This window comes from Suricata suricatta, chromosome 15, assembly GCF_006229205.1.
Source record: "Suricata suricatta isolate VVHF042 chromosome 15, meerkat_22Aug2017_6uvM2_HiC, whole genome shotgun sequence".
Taxonomy (NCBI): Eukaryota; Metazoa; Chordata; class Mammalia; order Carnivora; family Herpestidae; genus Suricata; species Suricata suricatta.
This window is the reverse complement of record NC_043714.1, coordinates 19,081,495-19,098,942: the sequence shown is the minus strand read 5'-3', so window position 1 is coordinate 19,098,942 and position 17,448 is coordinate 19,081,495. Positions and strand designations below refer to the sequence as shown.

The following is a 17,448-nucleotide window of genomic DNA, read 5'->3' as shown; positions in this document are numbered from 1 at the left end:
TCATGTCTTAGGTCCTGACTGGTTAACAAGTGCAGAAGCTGCATAGGCCTTTCTGCGTAAAATGGTCTACTAATTTGTCTTGAAATTTGTTTCTCAAAGGGATGTTTGTGTGTCCTGGGGGACGAGGTGTGGATGGGGAGAGAGTGGCCCTCACTCCCCTGTTGGACTCTTGAACTCGGCTGAGTCAGCAGAGGCTGGCCCAGGGGCAGGTGGAGGATTGAAAACGAGAATCCGGAAAGCTGAGGCGTGCGCCCCTCATAGCTGGCTCGCTCCACGCTTCTGAGCACTCAGTTTCCTTTCTTTCTTTCACTTGGATGTCTTGGTGGCGGCTGCCATGCCTATCAAACAAGATTTTCTAAACCTTTGTGTCCTTCGCAAGGGAAACTGCCTAATTCTACAATCATCTTTGATAATTAATCTGTAAACTTCGATGTTAGTGCAGAGTTCTGTAATAACAGCTGTTCTCTAATGCTGTAAAGTCAGTAAACTGGGGAAACTGCACGTCTCAGCAGAAAGACTGTAGCAATACCTTGGATAAGGTGTACTGTGAAACTCCGTTGACCACTGCAAATGTCTTCGTCTTTTGAGGGTTCCTCAATCAGAATATAGAGGGCTGGTGGTTCAGAGGGGCGGGCACAGGTACCGTCACTCGGGTCTCCCAGACACATGCCAGAGGGCAAGGTGGTGACTCGTGTCGGCCACCTTAGCTTAGGGGCTGGCCCCTCCCTCCATACACGGGATTTATCTATCCCAGGCCTGAGGCCCTAGGGACTTAGAGGGTCAGGGAAGGGGGACCCTGCTTGGCCTTTCTGTATTAAGTATATGATTATACTTAACTTCAGACAAGAAACTGGGGGGGAACAAATTTTTTGTTTAAAGATCTTGAGTCACTTGCCATTTCTGATTGTTTAGGAGAAACATTTTTCTAATCAAAATTACCTTACCTAGGGTATATAAAGCCCTGGGTGTAATCAGCACAAATTTGTTCTTTTGGATGCACCAAAAAGCAGTGTAGACACACACACACACACACACACACACACACACACACTCACAGGTTTTTTTTTCTTAATGAAACCCAGTCCCTGGTCTCACCCTCCATTCACTGTCATTTAAAAATAAAACCCCACCAAAAAATACTGCTTCAGAGCAAATTTAGCATTGAAAACAGCGCAGCTTGAAAAGAAGTTACCACAGGAAGTATGCATCACCTAAATTTAGATCAAACTTAGAACGACTTACTTTAAGGAAAAACAGTGATTCTTTTGCCTCCTGCTCTCCGTCACTATTCCCAAAACAGATTAATTGTATCTCCTTTTAACTGCTGAACCAGTTCATTGAAGGTTTTTCCTTCATTTCTAGGGAATATAAGTTTTTTATTTAATAAGATAAACTGTTAAGGAGCCTGAATTGCACACTTAAACTGTCTTGTTATTTTGACTCGGAGAAGAGCCATTAACCAAGTTTGTGTTTAGCCTGCCGCTACCTTATTAAGGGCAGGAAGTACTTCAGTCGCGCTACTTACCTAAAATAGCGCTCGCTACTGGCTAGAGTATTTAAACAGCATCTGTTCCTACGTCATCGCATCACCAACAGGAAGCAGTGACAGAAAAATTTCCAATGTGTTTATTGACTTTTTTTTAATGTTTACTTATTTTTGAGGGAGAGAGAGAATAAATGCAGGTGGAAGAGGGGCAGAGATAGAGGGAGACGCCGAAGCTAAAGCAGGCTCCAGGCTCCTACCAGTCAGGTGGGGACCACACTCACCAACCGGGAGACCGTGATCTGAGCCGAAGTCTGATGCTGAGCCGAGCAAGCCTCCCAGGGGCCTCCTAGCCTTCCAGTTACGTAACTCGCTTACCGAGGGGAGTGTGTTGGTACTCTCAGGTTCTCTCGGCTGCTACCGGCCCGGTTATCATGAGGGCTTAGAATTAGTCTAAATGGTATTTCGTCTTATTATTTGGCTCTACTAGCAAGGCAAACCATATTTTAAACTGGTACTGTCCTGAAAATGTCCCTCCAAATGTGGCAGAATTGTATTACCATTTTTTAACACTTTTACCATTTTTAACAATTTTATGTTAGGCCAATGTGGTAAAATTGCACTTATTTAAATTTTTGAAAAGATGTTTTGTAACTTATCAAAATACTTGTTATTAAAATGCATGTGCTCTTTATATTTCCTTCAGAGAACAAGTTGATTTGACACATGAAAAATTCATAAAACCAGAAAAATTAAAGAAATCAAGTCCAATTTTCATTTTGTAGAACTTTTATAAAAATCTTTCTGACTCATTTTCTGCCTGAAATAGTTTAAACTATTCAAATTGATGTGGCTAATTTGAGCATTCAAATAGATGCCTAAGCAAAACTTGGAAGTATCTTGGCAAAGCATTTTAAAGGAAGGCATTCATCTTTTTGTCTTGTGAAGAAATCAGGCCTAACAAAGTAGACATGGACTGGAAGAACTTTTGATGAGAATTAAACCTTAAAAAATTTAGGGAAGAGGGGGAAATATTTGATCAGAAACTTAGGTGGTCAAATCTATCCCTTCTACAACTTACATGACTACAGAAGAAAATACCATAGTTGTCAGATTTTATTGCCAAACAGCCGAAGAGGTTATAGTTCTGAATTTTGTCTTCTTAATGATGAACATTCAAAGTGTACTTAAGACAATTAGATGAATGTTAAATGTGTGCTCCAAAAATTAACAAGAAGTAAACACAAGCACAACAATATTATCTCTAGTGGGGGAAAATGCATAATGCATTCTTCTGCTGTAAGCTGAACGAATTCAGTGTCTGTCCATAGTTAGGGAGGTCCAAAGAACCAATTTCTTTTGAATATGAAACCAAGAAGTTCCTGCAAAACTTCGGTCACTTGTTACAACTACACTGACCCACAGCCGCATTTGGTCAAGCTCTCGAAATGGCAAAGATTAAAATTTGAAAATCAACTTGAATACATGCTTTTTGAAAATAAGAATCAACCAGGGCTCCGGGGTTGCTGTTGGTTAAGCAACCAACTTCGACTCAGGTCATGATCTCAGGGCTCGAGGGTTTGAGCCCAGCGTCAGGCTCTGCTGACAGCTCAGAGCCTGGAGCCTGCTTCTGATTCTGTGTCTCCCTCTCTGCCCCTCCCCCACTTGTGCTCTCTCTCAAAAAACATTTTAAAAAATAACAAATAAAAATCAACCAAGGGAAAATACTAAATTTTAAATTTTCTAATTATTTGAAATATAAAAACCAGTAAATTGATTTAAACCATCCAAACATAGTTTAACGTTTTATATGTATAATATTAGATTTATGTGCAACTCATTAGATTAGACACAAGCGTAGATTACCAAGGAAGCATGGATGTTGTCGTTAGAACTCTGTGACTGGGGTGCCTGGGCAGTTCAGTTAATCATGAGACTCTCAGTCATGGGGCTCCAGCCCTACATCCAGCTCTGTGCTGGGCGTGGAGCCTGCTCCAGATTCTTTCCCTCTGCCTGCCTCTCTCCCTCCCTCCCTCTCTGTCTCTCTCCCTCCCCCTCCCTCTCCCTCTCCCTCTCCCCCTCCCTCTCCCTTCCTCCCCCTCTTCCCCCGTCTTTCTCTCAAAGAAAAAAAAGAACTCTTTGAAACTGATGATAGTTATTTTTCTGTTCAATGTGGTTTAAAGTATTTCATTTGATGGGGGCGCCTGGGTGGCTCAGTCTGTTGGGTGCATGATCTCACAGTCTGTGAGTTCGAGCCCCACATCTGGAGCCTGTTTCAGATTCTGTGTCTCCATTTCTCTCTGCTCCTCTTCTGCTTGTGCTCTATCAAACATTATAAGTAAATGTTAAAAAAAATAAAGTATAATTTCATCCGCATGAAAAGAGTAAAGGTAAAAAGGAAAGGTAGGAGTCTAGACACAGGCTGTTGTAAATCTACATTGTAAAGACTCTGTTACACATACCTGAGATTGGGGGCAAATATAAGATCATTCATTAAGGATAATACACTTTATATTTAATATTGTTTATCTGAACCTATTTATTTTGGCTGTTTCTCATCCAAGACAATCTGTGAAGTTTTCTCAAGAAGCATCATATTACTTACTTCAGTCCACCTCCTCTACCCCCTACCCCCACCCCACACACACAATGAGCTTCAAAGGCCACTTTTTTTTTTTTTAACATTTATTTATTTTTTGAGAGACACAGAAGAGAGAGTGTGTGATCAGGGGAGGGGCAGAGAGAGAGGGAGACACAGAATCCGAAACAGGCTCCAGGCTCTGAGCTGTCAGCACAGAGCCCGACGTGGGGCTTGAACCCACAAACAGTGAGATCAGGACTCAAGCTGAAGTCAGTCGCTTAACTGACTGAGCCCCCCAGGTGCCCCAAAAGGCCACTTAAAAAAAAAAAAAAACTTTGCACAAGGCAGCAGTACAGTGGGGAAACTTGGTTTCATAGGCCAGGAATAAACTTCAGCTCATTAGAACCTCTTTGTTATCTCTGTAGTTTAATGACACAGTTATAAGGATATTTATCACATTTTTATAAAGTATTTTTCTGAGTGGCTCAGTTGGTTAAGCATCTGACTCTTGATTTTGGCTCAGGTCACATGATCTCATGGTGGGTTTGAGCCTGGGATTCTCTCTCTCCTTCTCTGCCCCTCCTGCAGACTCTCACTCTCCCAAAATAAATAAACTTTAAAAAATATTGTTTTTCTGAGAAATTAATGGAAATTATAGGAATTTCTATGAGAAATGTAATTGGTCCTGGGAAATTTTCTTAAATTCCAGGGCAAAGGAATTCATCTGATTGCATGTCCATCACTGTATTCCAGGCCCTACCGTTGGAGGGCAATAAATGTGCATACTGATGTTCAGTCCTTTTGTATTCAGCAAAAACACGATGTAGATTTACAGTGGAGTCACTTTACATGTTCTTTAACTTACCCAAAATCATCTGCACATTCAGAAGAGGTGGCCATGAAATGGTTAAGTAGTGTGAACAGTTTTGCCTACCGTTTCCCCCAGTAAGTACTAAGTAGGCGCCCACCGAGGGGTCAGGAGGGACGAGAGGTCAGCAGGTTTGGGTTCACAGCGGGGGTGGAAAGTGCGGGCTTTAGACGCCGGGCCGCCCTCCTCTGTCTCGGGCCTTCCCTCCGAGGAAGCCTGGCTCTGGCGCCCTTGGAGGGGACAGGGTTACCCACTGAGGTGTCTTCCCGCCAGTTGTAAGGACCGTTTCATCGGTGTGTGTCTGTACTCTCGGATGGTAACTTTGGAACCTAACCTTTACCCAAGATGTATCTTTCCCATGTTTGATGCCTCCATCATTTGTTAGAAATGCATGGCCAAACTAATTAGAAAATGGTCTTGTAATTGCTCCAGCCAGCACACTGGGAATTTTCTAGAACGTGAATCTCCAAGGTAGTACTAAACTAGTTGACCCTGAACAAGGAATCAAATAAAATGTCACTTTGATTTATCCTTCCTAACTTGAGAAATATGTCCAGTAAGACTTCCCATACAGGTATTATGAATGCCATAAATTGCAAAAACCTTAGCAAATCCAGCCTCTATGTGGGGAATAGAAGTTATACACAGAATAAAACTGCGAGCCATTTCGTTTCAAGTGTGCCTCGTATCAGATGTAAGCAATTTCATTTGAATTGCCCGCGGCGACAGAGGATTCCAAGTCCTCCCAGTGACTTTGGAGAAACTGCGTCACTTCTGTGTTTCCACCTACACATTCAAGAAATCATTGTTACCACTTTTTCTTCATTAGAAACTGCTTTTAACATTTAACTTACCCATTTTCGTGTGTAGTTGGTACTGGCTGATAGATTCTACTTACAAGAACATAAAATAACTTGGGCTTTCTGGAAGAAAAGTAGTAGGTATGAGAGATAGTAATAATATTTGCCTTATTATTTTGATGTTGGTAACTGAAATGAAGTTATTTTAGTAAAAAGAAAAACCCTAAGAAACGTTTTTTTCTGCCTTCTGTGAAATCAGGTTTAATAGACGCTACGTTTGGGGATAGCGTGTTTTATCCTGCTTGCCTGCATTCTGTCCCCTAGACCACTGAGTGGCTGAGGAAGCCACTGTCCTTTGAAACTGAAAGTGCAGCAAGCAGGGGAAACACCAGTCAGATTGGAAAGGCGATGCTTAACTGTTCCCGGTTACTCTGAACTCATTTTGTGTCTTGTCCCTGCTCTGAAAAAAAGAAGTCCAAAAAGGAAGCGACCGTTTACAAATACTGATTTACTGTAAATCTAGATCACATTTTTTACCAGTTTTTTGTTGTTGTTATTTCCGAGGCAGAGTTAACCACAAAACCTAGACCTGGAATATAAGTCATAGCACACTCAAAGTTAATTAGAGAACTACACACTCATGATTAATTGAATTCTCAGCATAAAATAAAGGAATTTATAAATTGCCAATGAATCAGTGCTGGAAGGGAGCTGTCTAATTCAGTCACCTCTCTTTTTCTAGATGAGGGGCTGAGGACTTAAGAGATTAAGTTATTTGGCCTTTGTCAATTTAATTTTTTAAGAGATGATGGATGAACTGGTTTCCATGCGTGTGCGTCTGCATCCCTGGCCGCGGTGGTGTGGCGGTGCTGCACACCATGTAGGTCTGTAATTACTGACGGGCCCACGCTGCCCACTCTCCAGTGGGACTGGATAAACTCTTCTGTTTGTTAACTGCAGCCTGGCAGTGAGCTGGACAACCTGGAAGAGATTTTGGATGATTTACAGAATAGTCAATTACCACAGCTTTTCCCAGACACGAGGCCGGGCGCCCCTGCTGGATCAGTTGACAAGCAAGCCATCATCAATGACCTCATGCAACTCACAGCTGAGAACAGTCCTGTTACACCTGTTGGAGCCCAGAAAACAGCACTGCGAATCTCACAGAGCAGTGAGTATGAGAGGTTGACGGTTATGCCAAGAAATTCCCATATAATCACCATTAGAAACAGTGATTATTAAAATCTGATACAAACAGCTTAGTCACTTGAAGGTTTTTCTGGTCAAATAGCACCATCTGCTGTCCTGGTTCCTCAGAACACCATTCAAAATGGATTCTGGTGAACATGGCTTTCCTGCATTCTCTGCGGCTAACTGAATCAGCATGGAGACTGACCTACAGAGATGAAGTCCTTTAGATTCTCATATTTCCCTTTATTTTAGCTACTGCCTTCAGAAATGGAGTTTAAAATAGACTTTATGTGTTTTCAATATATAACCAGATACTGTAAATATAGAAAATTAGAAAGTTGACTGACTTTTTTGGAGTGATATGCTATTAAAAATTCTTACTCTTTAATCATCATACATGAATGGGCTACATATATTAAAAATACTTTATCTCTTAGGAATCATCCTATAAATGTCAGTTTAATGGAACTTTATCATAAATGCTTTCTAAGTGCATTTTAAGTTGACTAATTTGATATAAAGCTTAAAGACCTTAGACTATTTTATAAAATACATCTTATTTTAGATTTTTGTAAGTTTAAGATGAATTCTTTCTTCACCATGATCACTTAATTTACAAACTTAACACTTACCTAAAGTCCAACCGTTTGAATGGGAACAAATACCTTTCCTTCACCAAGAAAGATGGGTGACCTCTTCGTGCTCACCTGGTGAGCGGGGTGGTTTTTCCCTCATCAAGTACAGTCAGGCTTAGTGCTCAGCATTTGTTTTCAAACCAGAAATGGCAGCCATCGACCAGATCACAAGATAGCTCTAATGACTGGATCTTTTCTCGAGTGATTCTTGATTTTTCTGAAAGGGGTAAAACAAAATGGTTTTTACGTGCTATCTCTCAAACCTGGCTGTTTTGTGGGGAATGGAAGGTACCTAGGGACCCTGGGAGATCACAAAGTCAGGGAGCAGGGGAGTGAGTACGAAGCATACTATAGAGTTTATGCTCATTAACCAGAGGCATTAATTAAGGGCAGCGTGGGAACTCCCGTTTTCTCCTCTATTTGTACCTCCTAATGGAAATCAGACTATTGAGTGGTAACCGGATACCACAACCTGAGGGAGTCATGATTAGGCATGTACATAATTTCCTTTCCAAGCCCTAATTCTTCTGAATATTTCTGTTATTGGTAAGAGCTTATTTATTTTGAATGTTCTGTTTCATACTATGTTTATGTAACTCAGTAGAAATACTTGATATTATTTAATAAAATAGTAATAAGCTCATTTATAATATCTGTATACTTGTAAAATTGAATAATGTTCTTATCAAACTGTTGGTTGTCTGTGTGATTATATAATGCACGTTGCACAGTGGATTCTTGTCAGTTACCTGTAAGAATCGTTCCAAATCTAAACCTGTCTGGAATTTAAAGAAGCTGTATTTAGAAGATTAGACAGGGCCCTAAAGCTTTAACACTGACTTCAGGTAGCGGAGTTCACGCTGAAAAGATTTTAATTTCCAACGTGAATAGATACTTTTAAGCTAATTCTACTCCTAGGAAAGTCCAGTTAGGAAATGATCTGTCCAAACCACATGCGACTGGGTTTGGGACCGTGTGCAGGAGACATTTACAGCTCTGACAGAGCAGTACTCCTAAATTCGAATAATGTACCATGTGGACAAGACCACATGAGTGGTCTGCTTGGCAAATACGATTGAATGTTAGAAATTAGTACTGGGGAGGAAATATATAATAAATAATAGACACTCTTATCCTCTCTTTTTGCAAGATTGTTAAAAGTTAAATTGGAGACTTGTTGACTAAATTATGAATCCATGCTTTGGTGCTACATACGGTTTTTTGTCTGTGAGATTGTCTTTTATGTAGACAGTTGGTCCCTGATGTGCAGAGCTTTGATATTTTACAGACATTTTCCCTAAACACTGCTTCTGTTACTATTTTTTTTCCATTATCCTATATTAACCTTCAATTTTCATGTGTTTTCTCCTTAGCTTTTAATAACCCACGACCAGGGCAACTGGGCAGGTTACTGCCCAACCAGAACTTACCACTGGACATCACATTGCAAAGCCCAACTGGTGCTGGACCTTTCCCACCAATCAGAAACAACAGTCCCTACTCAGTGATACCTCAGCCAGGAATGATGGGTAATCAAGGGATGATAGGACACCAAGGAAATTTAGGGAACAGTAGCACAGGTAAGGGCTCAAATGCACTGTTACTTTATTGGTGGGGCATTTAATTTCATGATGATTCAGCCACATCAAACTGGTAGTATTCTTCAAATGAATTTTTTTGTTAGAAACTAATCTTTGAACATAAGAAAATTCTGCAAATTTTCACTCTGAGAGTGGCATGTGAAGCATTGGAAAGCATTCCAGTAAGCTGACTGTTTTATTCTCTGATCATCACTTTTATAAAGTTTCTAATCACTAACCTATAGCATAGGCTTATTTCTTCTATTCCAGTTTACAGCCCTAGACCTCGTCAAATGGTTTTTTAAAAATATATTACTATAATATTGTTCTAACTTTTTCGATCTAATTAATACCCTTTATTCTTGATCATCTAATGCTCTAATGTGGCACATTCTCATTTTACCAGTGAAAAACCACCCATAGTCCATATTCTCTTCGTTTCTGAAATCTACCCTCTTTTTAGTTATCACAAAGTAAATGAAAGCAAGCCATGTATTTGAAGGCAGAACTTTTAAACATCCGTCATTCAACATTTCAAAATGAAGGGTTCTCACTTGGAGGTTTTCCCCTTTAGAGTATCAAGTCTTAGCAAATATTTGGCCATCATCCGCATCCCAGGGGCAGGCCAGAGAGCGCGGACACTCGAGCTGCTTGGAGTGCTGCGCTCTTACCGGGTGCGGCCGAATGACCGTTGATACCTCAAGGATCACGGGATCTTTGCCTGCCCTAACCTGTCCCAGATCGATATCCTCAGGCATGTGGTGGTCCCGGCGTACTGAAGGTCCCCATAAGTAGGAGTTCCCTTGCCTTGGATGTAGAAAACTGTGGTAGGAAGTCCTGTCATTTCTTCATGTTTTAGAGGCTACCTCGGTCAGTTTTGTAGAGTCCTCTGAAAGGGATTTGAGGATTTAAAAATCTGACATTGGGTTCACTGGATATTCTGTGATTTGAATTTATAATGAGAGTATTGACTATTAGTTTAAACTTTGTTTCTCTTAGCCTCACCTCCCTTTTGGAAAGTAAAGCACTGACGTGTAGATCAGCTAATGTGATTCACTTCCTGAGGAAGGAAGTTGGGGTTCTCCACACACCACAGCACCTGTTTCTAAGTACATATGGGAACAATTTTAACAGCTTTTCCGAACTATAAAGAGTGGCAAGCCCGTGCTCTGAAAAACTGTAGAAATTGCCAATTGTTGTTGCTTAGCCCAGGGTCCGCGTCTGTCCCAGTGAAGGCGTTAACTGTCGGGCTGACTGTGTCGTAGAGAATGACTGGCTTACACCGAGTAAGACATCTAGTGTTCATCCATGCTGACTATGTTTTCAGTTACTCCATCTCTCAGTTTCCTTTGGCTTGCCTGCAGGAATGATTGGTAGCAATGCTTCCCGGCCCACTATGCCATCTGGGGAGTGGGCCCCACAGACTTCTGCTGTGAGAGTCACCTGTGCTGCTACCAGCAGTGCCATGAACCGGCCAATCCAAGGAGGTATGATTCGGAACCCAACAGCCAGCATCCCCATGAGACCCAACAGCCAGCCTGGCCAAAGACAGATGCTTCAGTCTCAGGTCATGAATATAGGTAAGGGAGTTCTAGTGTTCTGTACTCTTCATGTCTGTGCTTTCTTAGAAGAGAGGAGGCGCTCCAAAAGTGCTTTGCAGACGTGCTCCTCAATTGCAGACGATTCCCCTCCGTGTCAAGCTGTCGTAAGTGGGATTTTGCTGCAACTACAGAATCCTAGAATCTGGGAGGTTTCCCAGTTACATCAGAGAAGTAACTACCTTTGTGGTGTTTTATTTTTATTAAATTACCTAATTTCAACTTTGGGGGCAGTGAATCAGAGTGTCGCACTGTCAGTGTTACATATGTGGTATTTGTGGAAGCATTTCCATGTGGCAGCAGGAGTTCCTGACTCTGGACGATCACCAGAATCCGCTCAGGACACTCGATGCAGATTCTCAGGCCACCATCCTAGACTATTGAACCAGACTTTCCAGAGTCCTCACTGAAGGTATAAGGTCTTCTAAGGCATCTCACAAAATGTGAGGATCACTAGAATTCTCTTTGGAACAGTTCACATGTTATTAAAATTAGTGGTGTAATATATTATATGGCACCATTGATATGAAATGCCATGAACAGACCATCTGTAGAGACTTGGTCTCCTAGGACCGGGGGTCTCGGGGAACTGGGGAGTGACCCCTAATATGGTTGCGGGGTTTCTTTTGGAGGGAATGAAAATGTTTTAAACCTGATTGGCATAATGGTTGTACAATTCCACAAATACACTGAAATCCACTCAATCATAGACTTTAGATGGCTGAATTATATGCATGTGAGTTATGTCTCAGCAAAGCTGTTACTTAAAAAAAAATACTGGTCTGTACACTCATACATGAGATTATTTTCTTAATCACTGACATATTAACCTTCTTCTAAATCTTGCCCATTAGCATAATTCAGACAAGTTAATGTTTATGTACTTTTTCATATACTTCAAATATTGCACAATGAGTAAGAGCTAAATCATTAACGGAAAGGTACCAGGATTGTTTTGACAAGACAACGCAGAATTCGCATCCTACCTCTGGCATCCGCTTTCTTACCTAGTTATGGAATTGCTCAGCACATTTGTGCTTACTGTTTCTGAGAGGTGACATTCAGATAGCCTTTCTACAGAGAAGGTACTCCAAATTGATGAGTGGTTTCCAAACATAAATTTATATAATTATGAAAGGCTTTTATGGAAAAATGCTAAAAATGACCAGGTTCTCATGCAGAATTAAGCTGGGAAATTTTTAATGCATTGATACATTCATTTAAATATCAGAGTTAAGGGGCATCTGACTCTTAGGGTCATGGGTTTGAGCCCCATGTTGGGTACAGAGATTACTTAAAAAGTTAAAAAAAATACATATATGTACACACACACACACATACATACCATAATTAATAAATCCCTCATATCCAGAAATTTAATTTTTTCTCCATGTTTCTTTATTGAAGGGTACCTGGCCTTTGAACTTTGTGTAGCTGAATTTCTTTGATTTTTAATAAATTCAAAAAAGCCATGAACTTCACAGAAAACTGTCTCTTGTAATGGAAGACAGGTCTACACATGATGATAACAATAACATCATTAAAATCTCATGTCATCCTAAAAAGAACTAAGAAAGGGCATGTCTGAGCTGTCTGAGCCTTCTTTCTGTTCCACCCTCTTTCTTTACATAATAATGTTGAGACCCCGCTGGCCTTCTTCACTGTCCCCTCTTTCCTGGTTACATGCTGTGTGATACCACCCTAAGTGGAATGTGGGAGCACACAGGCCGTCTGGCTCTCCTCTGTCAATCCAGAGATTAAAGTAATTTTCGAAAATGTAAAACAAGGGACACCTGGGTGGATCAGTTGGTTGACTTTGGCTCAGATCATGATCTCTCAGTTTGTGAGTTCAAGCCCCGGGTCGGGCCCTGAGCCTGCTTCAGATTCTATGTCTCCCTCTCTCTCTCGGCCTTCCTCTACTTGTGCTCTGTCTCTCTCTCTCTTTCTCTTTCTCTTAAAAACTAAAAAAGATAAAACCATTCAAAAAAGTTTTTAGCGGCGCCTGGGGGGCTCAGTCGGTTAAGTGTCCAGCTTCAGCTCAGGTCATGATCTCGTGGTTTGTGGGTTCGAGCCCCGCATCGGGCTCTGTGCTGACAGCTAGCTCAGAGCCTGGAGCCTGCTTCGGATTCTGTGTCTCCCTCTCTCTGACCCTCCCCTTTTCACGCTGTCTCTCTTTCTCTCTCAAAAATAAATAAAAAACATTTTAAAAAAAACGTTTTTAATGTCGAATAATACCAGTAAAAGGGTTTTTTTTTTTTTTTTTTCATTTTTATTAAAAAGTCTAGTTTACGGGGCACCTAGGTGGCTCGGTTGGTTAAGTTTCCCACTCATGATCTCAGCTCAGGTCAACTGGGCTCCACACTGGGTGTGAAGCCTTTAAAAAAAAATCATATATACATTAACATATAGTGAATTTATTTTAATGTTTTTAAATAAGTAGATAATTGTTTTTGCTACTTTCTAGTGTTAATTTCCCATACAGTAAGTATCAAGATATAACCCACATAAACTAAAGTTTTCTTGAAGAATATAAAAGGTTCTGATTGCAAGAGTTTACAGCTGCCACTCTAGATATATCCTAAAGGAGGTGAAAAGCCTTGATATTTATTGCCTTTGTTAAATTTGGTCTTATTGTTTTCATCTAAATATTGTTACATATGTCTTTTTATTTATTCAAGTAATCCCTGCACCCAACTTGGGCCTCAAACTCACAGCCCCGAGATCAGGCCTCTTCCAGCTGAGCCAGCCAGGCACCCACATCTGTCTTTTCCATTTGACGTAAACCAAATATTACATATCGGAAATAGGCGCTTCCTTGATTATAAGTAAAAAGTTACTTGATTTTCGCCTTCTTTCTTTTTAGGGCCATCTGAATTAGAGATGAATCTGGGAGGACCGCAGTACAGCCAGCAACAGGCTCCCCCAAATCAGACCGCCCCGTGGCCTGAAAGCGTCCTGCCCATAGACCAGGCGTCGCTCGCCAGCCAGAACAGGTGAGTCCTGAGGACCCCGGAGATCCAAGGGAACAGTGGCTCGTGAGTTCAGGAAGTTGTTTTATTTTTCAATATTTTGAGAGAGAGCGAGCAAGCACACAGGCACTCACGTGAGCAGGGGAATGGCAGACAGAGAGGAGAGAGAGAGAATCCCAAGCAGGGTCCGCGCTGTCAGCACACACAGCCTGACTCAGGGCTGGACCCCACCACCTGGGAGATCATGACCTGAGCCGAAATCAAGAGGTGGGCACTTACCCGGCTGAGCCACCTGGACGCCCCAGTAAGTTATTTTAGACCTCTGCCAGTCTTTTCCTTCTAAGTAGTTGGTCCTGACCAGTTTTCATGTATTCAGACTATAAGCATCAGTTATTGGACAGGGGGTGAGGAGGGGAAGGAAGGGAGAAATCCAGAAATCGGTAACTTCTAGGCCGTGCCTTTAAAAAGTTGCAATTTAGTTGGAAAATAAAAGATACACATTTATAACTGTAATATGAGGTAGTATGTATCGTACTAGAAATGGTATAAGAGAAATAAAGTGTCAGAGATCATCCAGCTGGGGTGACTGGGGATGGCTTCAGGTCCAGAGCAAAGGTGTGATTGAGGTGGCAGAGATGGCACATTTTGTGCGGGCAAAAGCAGCACAGTCAGGGCCTGGATGTTACAGAAACAATACAGTATGTTTATGGTAACGGAATATTCTAGTTTTCTGTTACATATATATTACCACCTAAAAAATTAATATAGTAAAGCCCGGTATGGGAAGACTTGGCAGGAGGACAGGTTAGTAATAGGATAGATTTTAGAAGGCTTAAAATACCTAAGAAACAAACACAGATGAACATGTGGGAAGGGGGGTTGGAAGAGAGAGGGAAACAAACCGTAAGAGACTCAGTGATGGAGAACAAAAGGAGGGTTGCTGGGGAGGAGGCGGTGGGGGAGGGGCTACAGGGGTGATGGGTAGTAAGGAGGGCGCTTGTTGGGAGGAGCACTGGGCGCTCTATGTAAGGGAGGAATCACTGAATTCTCCTGAAACCTAATCTATACTATATGTTAACTAACATCTTTAAATATAAATAAAAATTTGAAAGAAAAAAAAAGATGGTCTTAAATACCACACTCTGAAGAATTCAGACTTTTTCATTAGCCATTCAAGGTTTTGAAAAAGGAAGTGGTATGTGATCTTGTTGAACTTTTTTTGGTTCTGATTATCCGTCTAAGTTTGTTTCTTTGTAGGTGATCTTTTCCCTTGTCGCTTTTGAAATATTCTTTGTACTTACTGTATGTACTGCACTTTCACTACAGTGGGTCTGGATATGGATGTATTTATACTGCTTGGTATTTGGTATATGTTGTACTTTTTTCACTCTGTAGACTCATTATTATCTCTTGTTATACCGCCCCTTTCCATTTTCTTTGTTCTTTCCTTCTGGGATTCTCATTAAACATATGTTACACCTTCTCTTTCTACATTGGATTTTTTTTTAATTCTGCCCTCCATATGACTTTTTTTTTTAATGTTTATTATTTTTGAGAGCGAGAAAGAGACAGAGCGTGAGCAGGGGCGGGGCAGAGTGAGAGAGGGAGACACAGAATGTGAAGCAGGCCCCAGGCTCTGAGCTGTCCGCATAGAGCCCAATGGGGGGCCTGAACTCACAAATCTCGAGATCATGACCTGAGGCGAAGTCGGACACGTAACCGACTGAGTCACCCAGGCACCTCCTACCCTCCATATTTCTTAATCCGTGTATTTTCCATCGCCTTGTTTCTCAGCACATCAGGATAATTAATTTACTATCCAGTTCATTAATCACCTCTTTAGTTATGCTTAATCCAATTATATTTATTTCTAAAAGTTATATTTTCCTGGTCTACTTTTCACAGTCTCATCATTTGCTTATATTTGTGATTCCATCTTTATATCTTTAAGTATGACATTCATCATTTTCTGAATTTCTTTACTTGATAATTCCGATAACTAGATATCTTAGAGGTCTGAATCCAGTATTGACTCTCCCTCATGATGGCCTGTTTCCCTGAGTGTCTTGATAATCTTGCATTGGGAGTTCATAAGTTGATCTTAACTGGTGAAACATCTAGGGTCGAAATTGAGAAACCTCCCTTTAAAAAGCGAATCTGCAGTGCCGGAGGTGGGGGGCCCGCAGTTCGGTCCAGTTGGGTCACAGCGTCAGCGCGCGCAGTTTGCTGTGCGGGCTGGTGGGGCCCGGCGCCGCCCCTGTTCTGCCGTTGCTCCGGTGTGTCGGTTTCTTTGTGTGAGAACTGCGTGGACAACATAGAACGTGTTCATCACTTCTAACGTCATTTCAGCTTTTCCAGCCACTCACCCTTTTATTTTAAATAATTCAGTTTGGAAGAAATTTATGACCAACTTTATGGTAATCTTATTGTCATAGAAATTCAGCAGTGATGGATAACAAAGGTTCTGACCATGTCTCTCTTGTAAAAGGAAAAACAGTACTGTATCATCCCCCTTTTCTTTAACTCCCCTAAGTATCATTAACATTTTATAGTTTTACTGCCTACTTCTGGGTAAGTTTTTAATGTTTTATGAACCCAGCATTAGTTTATGTACACTCTTCCCTTTTTTTAATAATTAAAAAAATTTTTTTTTATTATTTATTTTTGAGAGAGAGACAGCCTGAGCAAAGGAGGGTCAGAGAGAGAGGGAGACACAGAATCTGAAGCAGGCTCCAGGCTCTGAGCTGGCTGTGAGATCATGACCTGAACCGAAGTCGGACACTTAACCGACTGAGCCACCCAGGTGCCCCTGTACATACTTCCAAAAGACTAGTTTAGCCCTTAAATCTCAAGCATAATTCTCTTACTCATTTATCTATAATTGAACTTGCATTTTCTATAGTTCCATTGTGTTTTATTTTCCTTGATGTAGTATGTAAAAAAGATGTTTAAAATACAGCCCAGACCCCCTGGGGGCCTCAGTCAGTTGAATATCCGACTCCTGATTTCAGCTCAGCTCATGATCTTACAGCTGGTGGGACAGAGCCCAACACTGGGCTCTGTGCTGTCCGTGTCATATATTGATATATTTATCAAAATAAATAAAAATAAACTTAAAAAAATAAGTAAAATAAAATACAGCCACAATTTATTAACTCTTTATTTTTTGAAGATTTCTGTTGGATTTGTAAAAGTAGCTTTCTCTTCAAATACAGTAGCTGCCTTCCATGAAAAACTTGCTTTCACATTAAGTTCAAAATCTGACTTAATTTGGTTTTCTTTTGTTTGAAATGTTTCTTTTGTTAACTGTTTCTTATGTAGTAGCTGCTACTTTTCTGCAGAATTTTCAAAATAACGTGAAAAGTGATGATAATGGTTATGGTTTCTCAAATGAGAGCTCAGAAGTAACCTTAGTCCTCTTCTTAAAAAAAAAAAAAAGTTTGTTTATTCTGAGAGAGAGTGTGTGTGCATGCGTGAGCAGGGGAGGGACAGAGAGAGAAGGAGAGAGAGAATCCCAAGCAGGCTCTGTGCTGGCAGCACGAGCCCAATGCCAGGCTCAATCCCATGAACCGTGAGATCAGGACCTGAGCCACAATCAAGTGTCAGGCGCTCAACCCATTTTATCTCCATCCTTACTGTTTTGCTAGTTCATAAATTGTACATTTCCAGAAAAAAAAGTTTCTTTTGATGATGGATTTATCTTCTACTAGTTTATTTTCACACTAGCCCATGGCCTCTGTGTG

General features: G+C 41.0%; 1 protein-coding gene across 11 annotated transcripts in view; it reads left to right on the top strand.

Moving 5' to 3' along the window:
• NCOA2 (nuclear receptor coactivator 2) overlaps positions 1–17,448 on the top strand; it is a 278,300-nt gene that overhangs the window by 237,316 nt on the left and 23,536 nt on the right. For all 11 annotated transcript variants that reach the window (XM_029923147.1, XM_029923150.1, XM_029923143.1 and 8 more), the window contains 4 exons: positions 6,693–6,903; positions 8,932–9,138; positions 10,503–10,718; positions 13,600–13,729. In XM_029923147.1, the coding sequence (XP_029779007.1) occupies positions 6,693–6,903; positions 8,932–9,138; positions 10,503–10,718; positions 13,600–13,729 (764 nt within the window). The remainder of the gene's footprint in view (positions 1–6,692; positions 6,904–8,931; positions 9,139–10,502; positions 10,719–13,599; positions 13,730–17,448) is intronic.